The 13535-nt window shown below is 49.3% G+C and overlaps 1 protein-coding gene across 6 annotated transcripts in view; it reads right to left on the bottom strand.

The window, feature by feature from the left end:
* Positions 1–13535, bottom strand: part of KANK2 (KN motif and ankyrin repeat domains 2) — a 411863-nt gene that overhangs the window by 71163 nt on the left and 327165 nt on the right. For all 6 annotated transcript variants that reach the window (XM_069604240.1, XM_069604241.1, XM_069604244.1 and 3 more), the window contains 2 exons: positions 6193–6308; positions 411–2210 (listed from right to left, as the gene is read on the bottom strand). In XM_069604240.1, coding sequence (XP_069460341.1) covers positions 411–2210; positions 6193–6229 — 1837 coding nt within the window. In that variant the 5' untranslated portion in view covers positions 6230–6308. The remainder of the gene's footprint in view (positions 1–410; positions 2211–6192; positions 6309–13535) is intronic.

The raw sequence follows: 13535 nt of genomic DNA, 5'->3' as shown, positions 1-13535 counted from the left end.
GTATGGCTGTGAAGTGACACAGAAAGCGATTTTACAAAAAAAGAATTAGTCACGTATTAGTGTTGCATGGGGCAGCTGGAATTCTGCTCTGTGCTGGCTCACGCAGTGGCTTTATAATGTCACAACTGAAGTGTAATAACTGATTACAGCACAGTAGTGATGTCATTTTCTTTTTACATGTCAGTAGTGATCTCACAACTAGCCTGCAAGGAGAACATCACCGTATAGTGTTTTATACTGGTATTGCAGGCTACCATGCATTCTATATTTCTGCCGTATGGGGGGGCCTCACTGGGGGATTATACTCCAGATTATAAACCCTAGAAGTGCTTGTATTCTGAGGACCATTATTACAGATATACATCAGCCTCTCACCATTGAAAGTAGAAGTTAATTCTTGGAGGTCCTACCTTTCTGTGCACCTGCTCTTTTGACGTCACCGGCCGCAGTCTCTCGGTGTGACGTGATGCTGATCTTCTTCACCATGTGGAAGATGTTGCCGGTGGGACTGGAGGGCTGCGGGAAGGAGGTCTCCATGACTTCGTCTGTTCTGTAGATGGTGAACGGGGCCTCCTGTTGTGAGGTGGGGACGGTGCTCCGGCCCTCGACTTCCTTCGCCTGAAAGGTTTTATAACTGACAAATGACTCTTTGGTTTCCAAACTTTGGGCCCTCTGTGGCTTCACCTCAACCCCGGTAGAGGTGCTAGCAGCGATCTCGGGCTCCCGCGGGGCCTGCACCACTTTTACTGTGTCCAACTTCACGGGGACCTCCTGGTGCTTCCAGAGGAGACCCATGGGGGGCTCCGCCGTATAAACCTGCACCCCAACTGTCCTTTGCTCACATTGAGGTCGGTGGGAACTCAGTTCTCTGCTCCCCCTAGACTGGTCGCCCTGGTCCTGCTGCCATGTCGTGCTGGTCATGCTCATGGCATCAGCCATGACCGGCTTTGCATCCAGGCCCTTCTCCTCCGTAGTCTTCACCTGCTGCTCCAACCTCTGCTGGGCCACCTGGAGCTCATGAAGAGCTTTCCTCAGCTGCTTCTCCAGCACGGCTATCTTGGCTGATAAAGCTTGGATCATCTGGCGCTGTTTGTCCACCTCAAGGTTGGTGGCCACCGACGATATCCCCAAGTCTTGCTCCTTCACAGAAACTCCTAAACTCCTCGTCTCTGGTGGACTCTTTGCGACCTTGCTTCCTTTCATGTCACATGCACTTCCCATCTCAACCTCCTCGGTCCCAATCCCTATCGATTTCATGTCCTTCCTCGTAACCGGCTGGGGGCTTAATATCACAGACCCCTCAGCCGTCTCAAAACCAGACTCTTGCCTTGAGCTACCACGTGGCGGTGGAGAACCCACTTCATTGCGCCCCCGATCGGCCCCTTCCTCTGGAATGTCTATATAGAGCTCGCCCCTGGACTTGGTCTTGCCGAATCCACCCAGGTGACCCAGGAACCGCTGGCTCTTCAGCTGCACGCTGAGCTGGCGCTTCTCCTCCTGCAGCACAGAGATCTTGACCTGCAGTACTGGTATCATCTTGACCTGCTCTTCCAGCTGTTTGAGCTTCCGCAGGGCCACAGCCATCTGCTCGCGGACGTGCTGCAGGTGCAGAGGAGTTGGCGACACTGGAGTGGACAGGCCGGAACTCATTGGTGTATACACACCGGAGGCACCAGACTGGGAGCCATTTTGGGAGCACATCTTGGAGAATGACTGGTTGAGTCCGGCTCCAACCAGTGAGCTGGTGGACCCAGATCTGCTACCATGCAGGCTCCCCAAACTTGACAACCTGGCCCGGCCTCCATCAGCCATGTCGCCGTGGTCTGCTTCCAGCTTCTTCTTGGCATCAAGTAGGGTTTTCTCCACCCTGGCATTAAGGCCACTCATGAGCGGTGGCCGGTTCTCCAGACCATACGCCGGGTAAAAACCGCGGCCACAGTAGGAGAACGAGGAGTGCCGGCTGTCCATGCTGGCATTGGAGCAGAGCGACTCAGTGGAGGTCCACCACGAGCCCGTGTAGCCCCTGGGCAGTGAGCTGTAGCGAGGCTTGCGGTGAACGGGCACTCGCTTGATGGTGTGCCCCTTCTCGATGTCGTCCACATACTTGAGGAAGTCAAGGTCCAGTCGGTAGCCGTACGGGGTCTCCACCGAATATGGCACGTCCGGGTCCTTCCCACCAAAGTTCGTAGGAGATATCGGGTTAGACTTCCCTAAAGGGAACAAAACAAAAAGAAAGTGTCATATAATCAGACAGACAAAACAGAGCTGGAAACCAGGTAGAGTACACAATGCTACGACTGAACAGGAAAGGCCAGGCTTGTTGCCCCCGGGGGCCCATTGAGCAGAACATGGGCAGGCTTGATTAGCCTTCAAGATTGATATAAAAGCTGGACCTTTAATTCAGCTTGTTTAAGCTTGAGTCTTGACTCGCCTCCCCAGGCGAAGTGCCAGGTGTTTGTACATTGCTCGTTAGGGTCAGTTGCCAATAATGTACCTAAGGAAATGCAAAACAAAGTTCTGAAATATACTTCAAAGAATTGCATTTTTGTATTTGTTCAGAGCGCCCTCCATCAGCCCTCTGGGGAGGTGCTATTTCTTTACTTTTGGGAATTTGATGGCCACTCCAAGGCCTTTTTATTTTGGGGTGGGGAGGAATCTGAATTGATTTAATCCTGTCGATCAAAAAAAGCAATTGTCTAAGAACTGCTGCAAAGTACAAGTCACCGGGAGTCAACAGGCCTAGCGAAGAGTCTGAAAACCGACATAATTAAGATGAGGCAAAATAAACAACCTTTTAACACACCTGGCTCTTCTGGTGCAGCTGATAAACTATGCATTTTATAAACATGCCTTGTATTTGCCTGTCTCTAATAAACCTGTCCAGGATTTGCCTGCCTCTAATGAACCTGCCCAGGATGTGCCTGTCTCTAATGAACTTGCCCAGAATATGCCTAACGCTAATGAACCTGCCCAGAATATGCCTGCCTCTAATGAACCTGCCCAGGATTTGCCTGCCGCTAATGAATCGGCCCAGAATATGCCTGCCTCTAATGAACCTTCCCAGAATATGCCTGCCTCCAATGAACCTGCCCTGGATTTGCCTGTCCCTAATGAACCTGTCCAGGATATGCCTGCCTCTGATGAACCTGCCCAGGATATGCCTGCCTCTAATGAACCTGCCCAGAATATGCCTGCCTCTAATGAACCTGCCCAGAATATGCCTGCCTCCAATGAACCTGCCCTGGATTTGCCTGTCCCTAATGAACCTGTCCAGGATATGCCTGCCTCTGATGAACCTGCCCAGAGTGTGCCTGCCTCCTATGAACCTGCCCAGAGTGTGCCTGCCTCCTATGAACCTGCCCAGAGTATGCCTGCCTCCTATGAACCTCCCAAGAGTATGCCTGCCTCCTATGAACATGCCCAGGATATGCCTGCCTCCTATGAACCTGCCCAGAGTATGCCTGCCTCCTATGAACCTGCCCAGGATATGCCTGCCTCCCATGAACCTGCTCAGAGTATGCCTGCCTCCAATAAACCTGCCCAGGATATGCTTACCTCCTGTGAACCTGCCCAGAATATGCCTGCCTCCTATGAACCTGCCCAGGATATGCCTGCCTCCTATGAACCTGCCCAGGATATGCCTGCCTCCCAAGAACTTGCCAAGAGTATGCCTGCCTCCTATGAGCCTGCCCATGATATGCTTGCCTCCTATGCACCTGCCCAGAGTATGCCTGCCTCCTATGAACCTACCCAGAGTATGCCTGCCTCCTATGTACCTGCCCAGAGTATGCCTGCCTCCTATTAACCTACCCAGAGTATGCCTGCCTCCTATGAACCTACCCAGAGTATGCCTGCCTCCTTTGAACCTACCCAGAGTATGCCTGCCTCCTATGAACCTGCCCAGGATATGCATGCCTCCTATGAACCTGCCCAGAGTATGCCTGCCTCCTATAAACCTTCCCATGATATGCCTGCCTCCTGTGAACCTGCCCATCGTATGCTTGGCTCCTATGTACCTGCCCAGGATATTCCTGCCTCTTAGGAACATACCTCTTATGATATGATAAGTCATTTATAACGCACCTGTACACAAGTGTTTCTAGGCGCGACAAGACAAGGAGGAGGAAACAGAAGGAGGACAAACGACGATCTTACTAGGCCTTGTGTCATTCAGATCACGCAAGTGCAAGGAAGGGGAGAAGTGCCAGGGGGGAGGGGAAGGAGGAAGTGCAGTTAACTCACAAGTGCAGCCAGCGGGTGGCTCATAAGTGCAGAGAGAAGGGACTGTAAGGTTGCAGATACAGACCCTTAAGTGCTGGGGAGCCCGGAGGCAGTGCAAGGGCAACTGGACATGCAGGGGCCTGGGCCCGAGTTCAGAGGGTGACCAGGTGACCAGTGCGCAGAGCAGTCAGGTGCATCAGCAGGGGAGAGGAAGAGAGAATGCATAAGAGAAAAGGAAGGTCTTGAGTTGCTTCCAGAACCGGTGATGGTTCTGCTCAAGTTTCAGAGAGGCAGGGAGACTGTTCCAGAGGGACGCCCCAGCCAAGGAGACAGATCTGCCCCCAACTCTGCTTGGAGAAGCGTCTAATCCTGAGAGAGTTGGAGGTGGATAAGCGGAGAGCTCGAGAAGGAAGAGGTTTGGGAAGAGAGAGTTGGAGGTTGTGCAGTCCCAGGCCCCAGAAAGCCTTATGGACAATGCAGAGGGTTTTGAGCTTGACGCTTGCAGCCACGGGGAGCGAGTGAAGAGATTTCAGAGCTGGAGAGATACGATCCCTGGGCTTCACGCTAAGGACAAGTCATTCAGCCCTTTTCTGGATGAGTTGTAAAGGTCAAAGAGTAGAGGCAGGAAGATTTACAACGAGGATGTTGCAATAGTCCATCCTGGAGAGACCAGAGCTCCGGAGACTGTTCGCTTCTGGGGTACAGTGAGAAAAGGCAGAATACCTTTGAGGAGGTGCAGCTGATAGTTTGACTTCTTAGAGTCTTCAGAGATGTGAGGAGAGAAGAAGAGGGTGGAGTCGAAGATGATCCCAAGGTTCTTAGCCTCACAGGAAGGAGCAGGAAGAGGGCCCAGAGTGGGCGGCCAGAGAGAGAGAGAGAGAGGAAAAGGGGGAGCGGGTGTCCCAATGAGGAGCATCTCAGTCTTGCCACACCACGTTAAAATTATTTGCAAGATGTTATACCGCTAGGGGAAGTGAATAATTTAACTTTGGACGCTTTGAAATGTTGCAGCGGTTCTTTGGAGCTTTCAGATAGTTGTCTTTTAAAAAATATATATCTTTGACTTCTTAAAATGTTGGCATTGTTGGGTGAAAGGTTATCAAGCGTCTCAGCCAGTTTCATAAAAATGGGAATCTATGCGGTTTATTTAACAAATATTAAGGCTTATTTACAAAAGTGGCATGAAATGTTTATAAACTACAGCTAATGTCTCTTTCTGTTTAAAATCTCTAGACAAATAATATCAGTTAAAAAACAACATATGCTTTTGAAAAGTTTTTTGGGAAATGTTAGTACAAGGTTAAATCTAATTTCTGCATGTTTTTCTGCTAATTTGCTGATATGAAACCATAGCAAGCTCACCAACGTCATAATATTTGGGAAGTTTATTATTTTTAAAAATCTGAAATTATAAAAATCTTTAACGGATGTGTTGAATTTGAAACACCCTTGGGCTTTCCTCCAGTCTTTTGCAATTCTGTTGTCTGGGCACACTGCCGTTACCCCTTTTTCATAGGCAAGGATGGGGGACTTTTTGGGGTAAAAGGGGACAGGTTAACCTCCTATTACAGCCATACAGGGTCGGATCTGAGGGAGAGGAATGGAATTGGGAAGAGGGTGGCTAAGCATTGAGTCTGGTCCTTAGAAATGAGGGCAGGTACCAACAGAGGGACCCTCAGCCAGTGGCGTGTCCAGGCCCTCTTGACTGGGGTGGCCCAAGTGGGGCACTGATTATTCAGGGGTGGCACGTACTTAAAGATCATAGTTTAGGATAATGGGGTGGCCAATCAGATTGCAGGGGTAGCACGTGCCACACCAGGTCACTCCCTGGACACGCCACTGCTCTCACCCTCCCCAGATGTTGGCGAGTGACCAACCTACCCATACGTGACATATACAGCTTAAAGTGGTAGGTTCCACAATTCCGCCCTCGCCACAGCCTGCCTTATTGCACCGTTCATTTTGGCGTACCGGGGAAGGCGGGTTCCATGTGTAGCACCTGCGCCATATTGTCGAGCGGTCGCCTTCTTCACTGTTTCATGGAAGCTGCCGGAACCTTCGGGCGGGACTCTGCACTGGCTGCGACCCTGCAGGATACAAAAGAGAAAATGGAGTAAGCATCTAGAAAATGGCGGTTAGAATTTTGAGCAAACATGAAGGGGGATAGATGGGGGGGCAACAAGAAGAGTCTGAGGAATAAACACTGGTAGCACAAGTCCTTTATTCATGTGAACTGCCGACAACGTGGCCAGGACCCCTCTCTGTGGAAAGCTCAAGCACAAGGTCTGAAAACACTGCTATTTACTGGTCGCCTCATCATCATCATCATCACACTTGTATAGCGCCACAACTAATAACCAATGGCGTCAAGGCGCTAACATGAGAAATGAACAAACAATTTGGCAGATTTTTGTGAATACGTTTTGAGAGATGCTTTAAATCGGTGGAAGTCAGCAGGCTGCGTAAAGTCAGAGGAAGGGAGTTCCCAAGTTTGGACCCTGCCACCGAGAAGGCACGACCACCACAAAGTTCCAGTCGGTAAAACGGCACTGCTACCAGAAAAGAAGACGCTGAACGCAGCAAACATTTAGGCTGATAAGGGCGACATATCTCCTGCAGGGACAACCCCCCTTTTTGTGTTAAGCTCGATAATTCAAGCAGAGTTCTCCCCAGGACCACTTCAGTCGACAACACATTGGACCTTGTTCGGGGCCGCCACCTGTCCTCATGTCAGGAGGGACACCAGTCCAGTCCTGGGCTTTCACGTCACCATTAGCCTGCTGGGAGTTGTAGTTTTGTGTCACGTCAATTCAATAGAATTTGCGAAGGATTTGGTGCTTTGAAACAACTAGGGTGGTGAATTGGTGCCATATGCAATCAGAGTTAAATAACATACCTTTACTAAAACTAAGCTAACAACAAAGCTCAAAAGTGGAGTAGGGTTTCCTTCCTGGCACAGTCGGATGGCAACCCTAGCCCAAGGCCGAAAAGCAGAGAATGCCATCGCTCGTCTGACACCTGAATTAATCTATCCCAGCCCTACAAGCCTTTCAGAATAGCAAAACAGAGGCGCTGATGGCTGGAAGGTTTGGAATTAATCAGAACCACGGGCATTGCTCTGGGCAACCCTCCAGACCATCCTTCTTCGCCTGCCAAGCCATTACAGAAGGGGAAAGAGCATATGCAAAACAGGCTTGGTCCCACCCCAGAAGGGGCAGTCCAGCCTGAACTTCTAGGTCACATCCCTTCTGCACGAGACCACAAGCACCCCCAGACATGTTTCGGCCTTGTTAGGCCTCATCATTTCCCAAATTAATTCTGGTATTTATAGTTTGGGGTGTCGAATGCATTTTGACACAGACGAAGCATGCTGTGATGGCTTGAAAAGAACACAAACCCTAGTAAGGTACGCTTACTATGCTGCGTGTGTACTTTTTAATAAATAAAAGAAAATCGCACCATTTTTAAACTATCATTTTTGAACATTGCCTTTCATCAGAGTTCAACTGGCAGCTCCGCCCCTATGAACTCCGCTCCAAACTCCTCCCCCGGCCATTGCGATGCCCCGCCACATTTTTTCCATTTCTAGCACTGACTACATTCCTTTATAAAGCCACCGTCCAACCATACTTTGTGAAGCCACGCCCCGTTCCTGATAAAATGCACAACACCATGGGCCATAACTCCATGCACCGGACTGGTGATGCTGGAGCGCCTCGACGCTGCTTCCAGGAGCTGGAGGCCTCTGGCCCCTGCTCCCCTTCTCTAGCCCCCCCCCGCTCAGGCGGAAGGGTATGCCTGGTGCCCGCGCGCAGAGCCCTGGCGGCCACCTGCCCATGTATGGTGCTCGTGGGGGGCAGAGGTGCTGCACGCGGCAGCTGAGAGATGTTGCAGACACCGCCGTGTATGCCAAGCCAGCCAATCAGAGGGCCCTGCGATCTTGGCGCCTAGTGACCGACGTAATAAAGATCACAAACATTGAAAATGAACCCTGGGAATCCGTCAGAGCGCACTTCAGCAGGCCCCTAAAAGCTCTGCTGGGTGAGGGGCCTAGAGTGCCTCACTCGGCGCGCAGCCAGGAAGTCACGGGGGAGTGGCCATGCTCCCGGTGCACGTGGGCGCCTGGGTGCTGTGCCAGTGCCACCCTGGGGTGACTTTTCAAGGGTGGGCCGAGCTCCTCAGAACACTGCCACTTGGGTTTCTGTGATATAACCCTGCCGGGCAGAACTTTGCAAAACTCAAAAGCTTTGTGGTGTAGTCACGTGCGGGGAAGTGCATCTGTGGCCATTCCAGTGGGCGGGAATGTGGGCTGAATCTATCAGTAACCACCCGCTTTTTCTCTGCCCCCCTCAGGTCGCAAGCAGGTTTTTTTCTCTTGACTCCCTCCAGGACGAGTGCAGGCCTCTCTGCCTCAACAGCACCCACACTCTCCCCAGAAACTCATCTGCTAGAGTCTAGACTCTAGGCATTGTCCTGGCCACAGGCTCCAGGCCATGGAGATAGAAAGGGGACTTAGTCCCTTGTCGAAAGTCGCCGCCATCTTTTTATAAAATGGGATATTCTGCACGCAGGATACTCACAGAGCAGATCCTCTGTAGGAAAAGAAAATAAGCTAAAGCTGTTAACACCCCGGAGTGTACAGCGATAATCCCCATGTTCAGGGGTGGCAGCGAGCCCTCACCTTCCTTAGGCTTGAGCTGGTGGGCTGTTACAGGACCTGCACGCCCCCAAATGCATGGCTACACAATCTTCCCCACTCCAACAATCAAACCCTGCCAACGCTTGTTACCTCAGGAGACATCGCTCTGGGGGTGGGGGGGTGGTAACTGTGCCCCGAACACAGTCGCTTCAGATTTTCAGATTTCCCTAACCCCCTGTCATCATTAAGCCTGATCCTCTAGATCAATGGCGCAAATCAAAGAGCGCAGTCTAGATCTTACTGAGACCCCCTCCTCCAGCTTCTAAGCACTCTAATAACAGGCGTTATTATTACCCTGTTTAGAAAAGCACTCGATATATGGACCCGTGAAGGGCAAAAGGCCATGTTGAACTTCGTAAGGGCAGGATTTCTGCCCACTCCAAGTGTTTCTGCTTTTAGTCAAAAACTGGATGATGAATAACTTACTTGTATTAAACAAAGCTAAGACTGAGTGGTTTCGCTTTGGCAGCCAGAAGAGAGAACCAACCTCTACAGTGGACAAAGTAAAAAATCATGCAATGTACTTTGGGTCCGATTCATGGAAATGTGCGCAGAAATCCAACAAGGACCACGCGCCGAGAAGGACACTGCTTGAGCCTGCGGGCAGAATGAAAAATTCGCGCCCTGCGTATTAATGGAATTTACAGTGTAAAGTAACCATAAGCACAAGTCGCGGACGGAACGCCTCTGACACGCCCACACACAAAGCATAAACAGCTAGAACAGCTACCTTTGTGCGCTCCCCTGGGCGTGAATACACACACCCTTCAAACAGGGCGTGGGGTCCCCCGCAAGCAGGTCTGCATCTCGGGGACCCTGCGTGGGGTTCCTCGTAACTGTATCCGGCACCCTGACAACATGCGTATAAAAACATCGGAACTCTGACTGATCAGGAATTCTGTATGCAAACCCCTGTAAACCGTTCCAGCACCCCGCTAAACTGTGCACACACCTCCAGGTTAGATAAGAACTCCAGTTGAGTACACGCACCCCTATATCTGACATGCAACCCCACTTCTATGCTGCGATTCCTATGTGCAAGTGTACTAACGCCTGCCTTCGGGTGGCGGATAGTATGAAGGACTTGCGTGGCCATTTCCTAGCAGAGAGGTTGCGCGATCAAATCCATGAATATGTCTCCTGCTGTGCAATTGTGGGCGTGCAAGGGACGGCCTCCAGGCCATCCATAAGTACATTCATTTTTGAGCAAGTTCTTCCCCATTTTCGTTATTCCGCCCCCTTTCCAGAACTCTGCGCAAGCCACGCCCATACCCTACGTGTAGTTTCACGCAAGGCCCTAGATGGCTTGTAGAGACATGCCGAGTCTGCGCAAATTCCACACAAGTCCAGGAAAACTACAGCGCATTCGATTCCATGAATCTACGAACGCGAATTTACACTCAGTTTGGTGCGCAAGTACCCTATTTTCCACGCAAATAATTCCACGAATCGGGCCCTTTGAGTAGGCATGGCCCTCACTCTCCAGATAAAGTCAGTCACCAGCAACTGTTTTTCCAACTGGAAGCGCTCTGGTTCATCGTCTGTCTTCTTTCCTTTCAGCCTAAGGCCCTGATTCATGGAATTATTTGCGTGTAAAACGGGGATTTGTGTGCCATTCTGCCCGCAAATCCCCATTCGTCAAAGAGGGATTTGCACACAGAATGGCACGCAAAATTATCAGTTTGACACGCACATAATTCCATGAATCAGGGCCTAAGGCCTTAGTGACCGGAGTATACATCAAGGCCAGAAAGGGGTTTTACAGCATAAGCCCCAATGGTCTAGAATGCCCTCCCCTTGGTCATTAACAACTCGCGTCACCTTTCACTCATTTAGGGCACTGATAAAGTGCCATTTATTGGCGCCTCCTTCACTTTCACAGTTGAAGGGGTATAGGGAATAAGTGCCAAGAGGCACCTTCAGGTGGTGTGTGCTAGATAAATGCATTCACTCACCCTCACCACACGCCGTCTGTGCCACTGGGCTAGTCCATGAGCAGCTGCGGGGGCACCTGGCTAGGGCGGTGGGGGCGCAGCACCAAGGTGGATGTGGACTGTGGGGGCACCCTTTTTGCATCAGCTGACCTAGGAGCAACAATCTTGCACTCACCCACCCCCGTTCCCCCCTAGTCATGATCTCATATGCAGGTGAATTGACCAAATCACACAAGTATTTAGAAAGTTGATTCAACTCAGTGGGCTCGATATGAGTAACGTGCGCTAATGACCACTCTAGATTTAAGAACTGTTAATATTCTGAACCGGCAGCGGACAACCTATTCCCCCAAAACCACCCACTTGGGTTTGAAAAGTGTGAACAAAGGATCAAAGAATTGGGAAAAGCGACAGGATGTCGTGTCTCTAAAAATCTTGGTATTCTTACAAATTGTGTTCTATTGCAGTATTGGATTTATTCTATGGTGTACACAGCCGACAAGTGTTTCGACCACCTGGTCGTTCTCAAGGCTGTTAATCATCATAAACATAACACAATATCCACCAAATTTTGATAAGAAGTGCATTCAAAACCATGGTTAGGCAAAACATTGGAATGAATGGTGCATTGAAACATTAAAAAGAAACATATATATTAAAAGAATATATTGCATGACACTTATATCACATAGTGATGCAAGCAAAGATAAACACAAACCAAACATACCACATTTCAGGCCAGAAGCAGGGAGTGAAACAAATTGGTCAAAAATGAGAACAGAGACAAAAAGAAAACAATATATGTACGTGCAACTCTGACATTATTGGTAAGTCTTCACATCTGGATTATGAGAATAAGATCAACGCTCCTATGGCTCAAATATTTTAGAACCTATGAAAAGAGATGCAAAACCAACTGACTTGCCACCAGTTATTGCCATGATAACTGCAGGTGTGCGTCCCTTGTGACTGTAAAACTGATTGCGGGTATTGTGGATAAAAATCACCCATGCGCGTGAACCAATTATTGTATTAGAAATAAGCGTCTCATGGGGCCCTTATTCAATGATAGAATGATTAAGAATTACATTAGTGGTCGTGTAGAAAGACATGACACTCCAGAGGATGAAGCTTATCCTATTTCCAATGATTATAATTCATCAACCTAGAATAAGGATGAAATTAATTTAAGAACTAGGCGATTCATGTGGACTACATAGATAGTGTCCATCTTGAATGAAGGCGTAACAAGCGAGTAGAGGGCATACCTGAATCCTTATTAGGAAACATGTTGTTTTGGTTGAGCAATGTAGTTCCCATCGGGTTTCGTGAACCCAATGGTCAGTGTCCGCCTCATCTGAAAAATAACCAGTGAGATATGTAGTGACCATTAATCTCCTAAGGAAAGTTCACACGGTAAAGTAAAACCAAGAACCATACCGGAGGTCAGGTTGATGTGTCTCAGCCACAAATTACAGCAAGCGCCTGAGTCAAATAAGAGTCGTCAGACAGCAACTCGAAACTCCAATTCAATGCGAGATAGTGTTGAAAGAATTCTTTAGTACTTACAAATTATCCGGAAAAAATAGCTAATAATATGATCTAAGCTAGTGAGACTGTATACATCACCACTGTAATACAGAATTAGTTAAAATGCTGTCATCTCAAAAATCATGTTCTGTTGGATCTATTGTTGATAAACATTGTAGTCCATTGGAGCGGGCGCCCAACTCAAATGTGGTAAAAAAATGTCCTGCGAGTTGCCATGGTGTTGAGCCCCCGTCTGGAGCCGTAGCGAAATATCAGTGCAAAAGATTGCGAGATTATTTTAAAATAGTACGTAAAGGCAACCCATAGCTCTCAACTCACACGCTTTTGGCGGGTGTCACCCGCCTTGTAAAGGGCTGACTCAGCCGCCAAGCCTCCGGCACGCCCATTCATTCCAATGGGTGCCTCACCCGCTAAAAACTAAATCGGGCGATTTCACCCGCCTTTGCAACACAAATGGTTGAGAACTATGGCAACCCAGTAATCATAGGCGTAGCACGTAACAGGATCAACCCACCCACCCGACCACGTCATCACGCTTGAAGGTGTTAAGAGAAAACTAGGGCTGATTAATGCGTGGCACAGATGCCCATTGTAACGGGTGTATAACGCATCTCCGCGTTATAACAATTGAAATGATTCTAGAAGAGGTGTAATATAGGCGAAGACTCAGTGTGGGGATCAATCCTTTGAGCCGTTCCGGCGCGGCCGAGGTCTTCAGATAAACGCCTCATTTCAATGACATTCTTTCTGTTGCGGACCGCCACGCAGAGCAACGTCCGCGCGCGATGACGTCACGCGCATCCAACGCGTGACGTCATGAATAAACAAAGATGGCGTCACGCACGTACCGAATGTACCACGGAATGCTGATATTGGGATGCTTATATACTGTTACTGATACAGTGTTATAATGTGGAAAAGAAAATGTAGTGCTAAGTCAAATAGTTGTATGGCAGGTCTGTGTGAAAAATGTAATCGCGGGCTCGGAAATGGCTCCCTACAAAAGTATGCACAGTCTCTCCACCCCTATGTTGGGTAACAGTAAGATCACTATATTAACATATGTCCATGGACTGGCGTCCACAGACAGATCGGGAATCGCCCTTAGGAATAGTTTTGAGACTCCAGGC

This window comes from Ambystoma mexicanum, chromosome 3q (assembly GCF_040938575.1).
Source record: "Ambystoma mexicanum isolate Mex_15411 chromosome 3q, UKY_AmexF1_1, whole genome shotgun sequence".
Classification (NCBI taxonomy): Eukaryota; Metazoa; Chordata; class Amphibia; order Caudata; family Ambystomatidae; genus Ambystoma; species Ambystoma mexicanum.
Note: the sequence above shows the minus strand (reverse complement) of the source record. Positions and strands in the feature narration are given on the sequence as shown.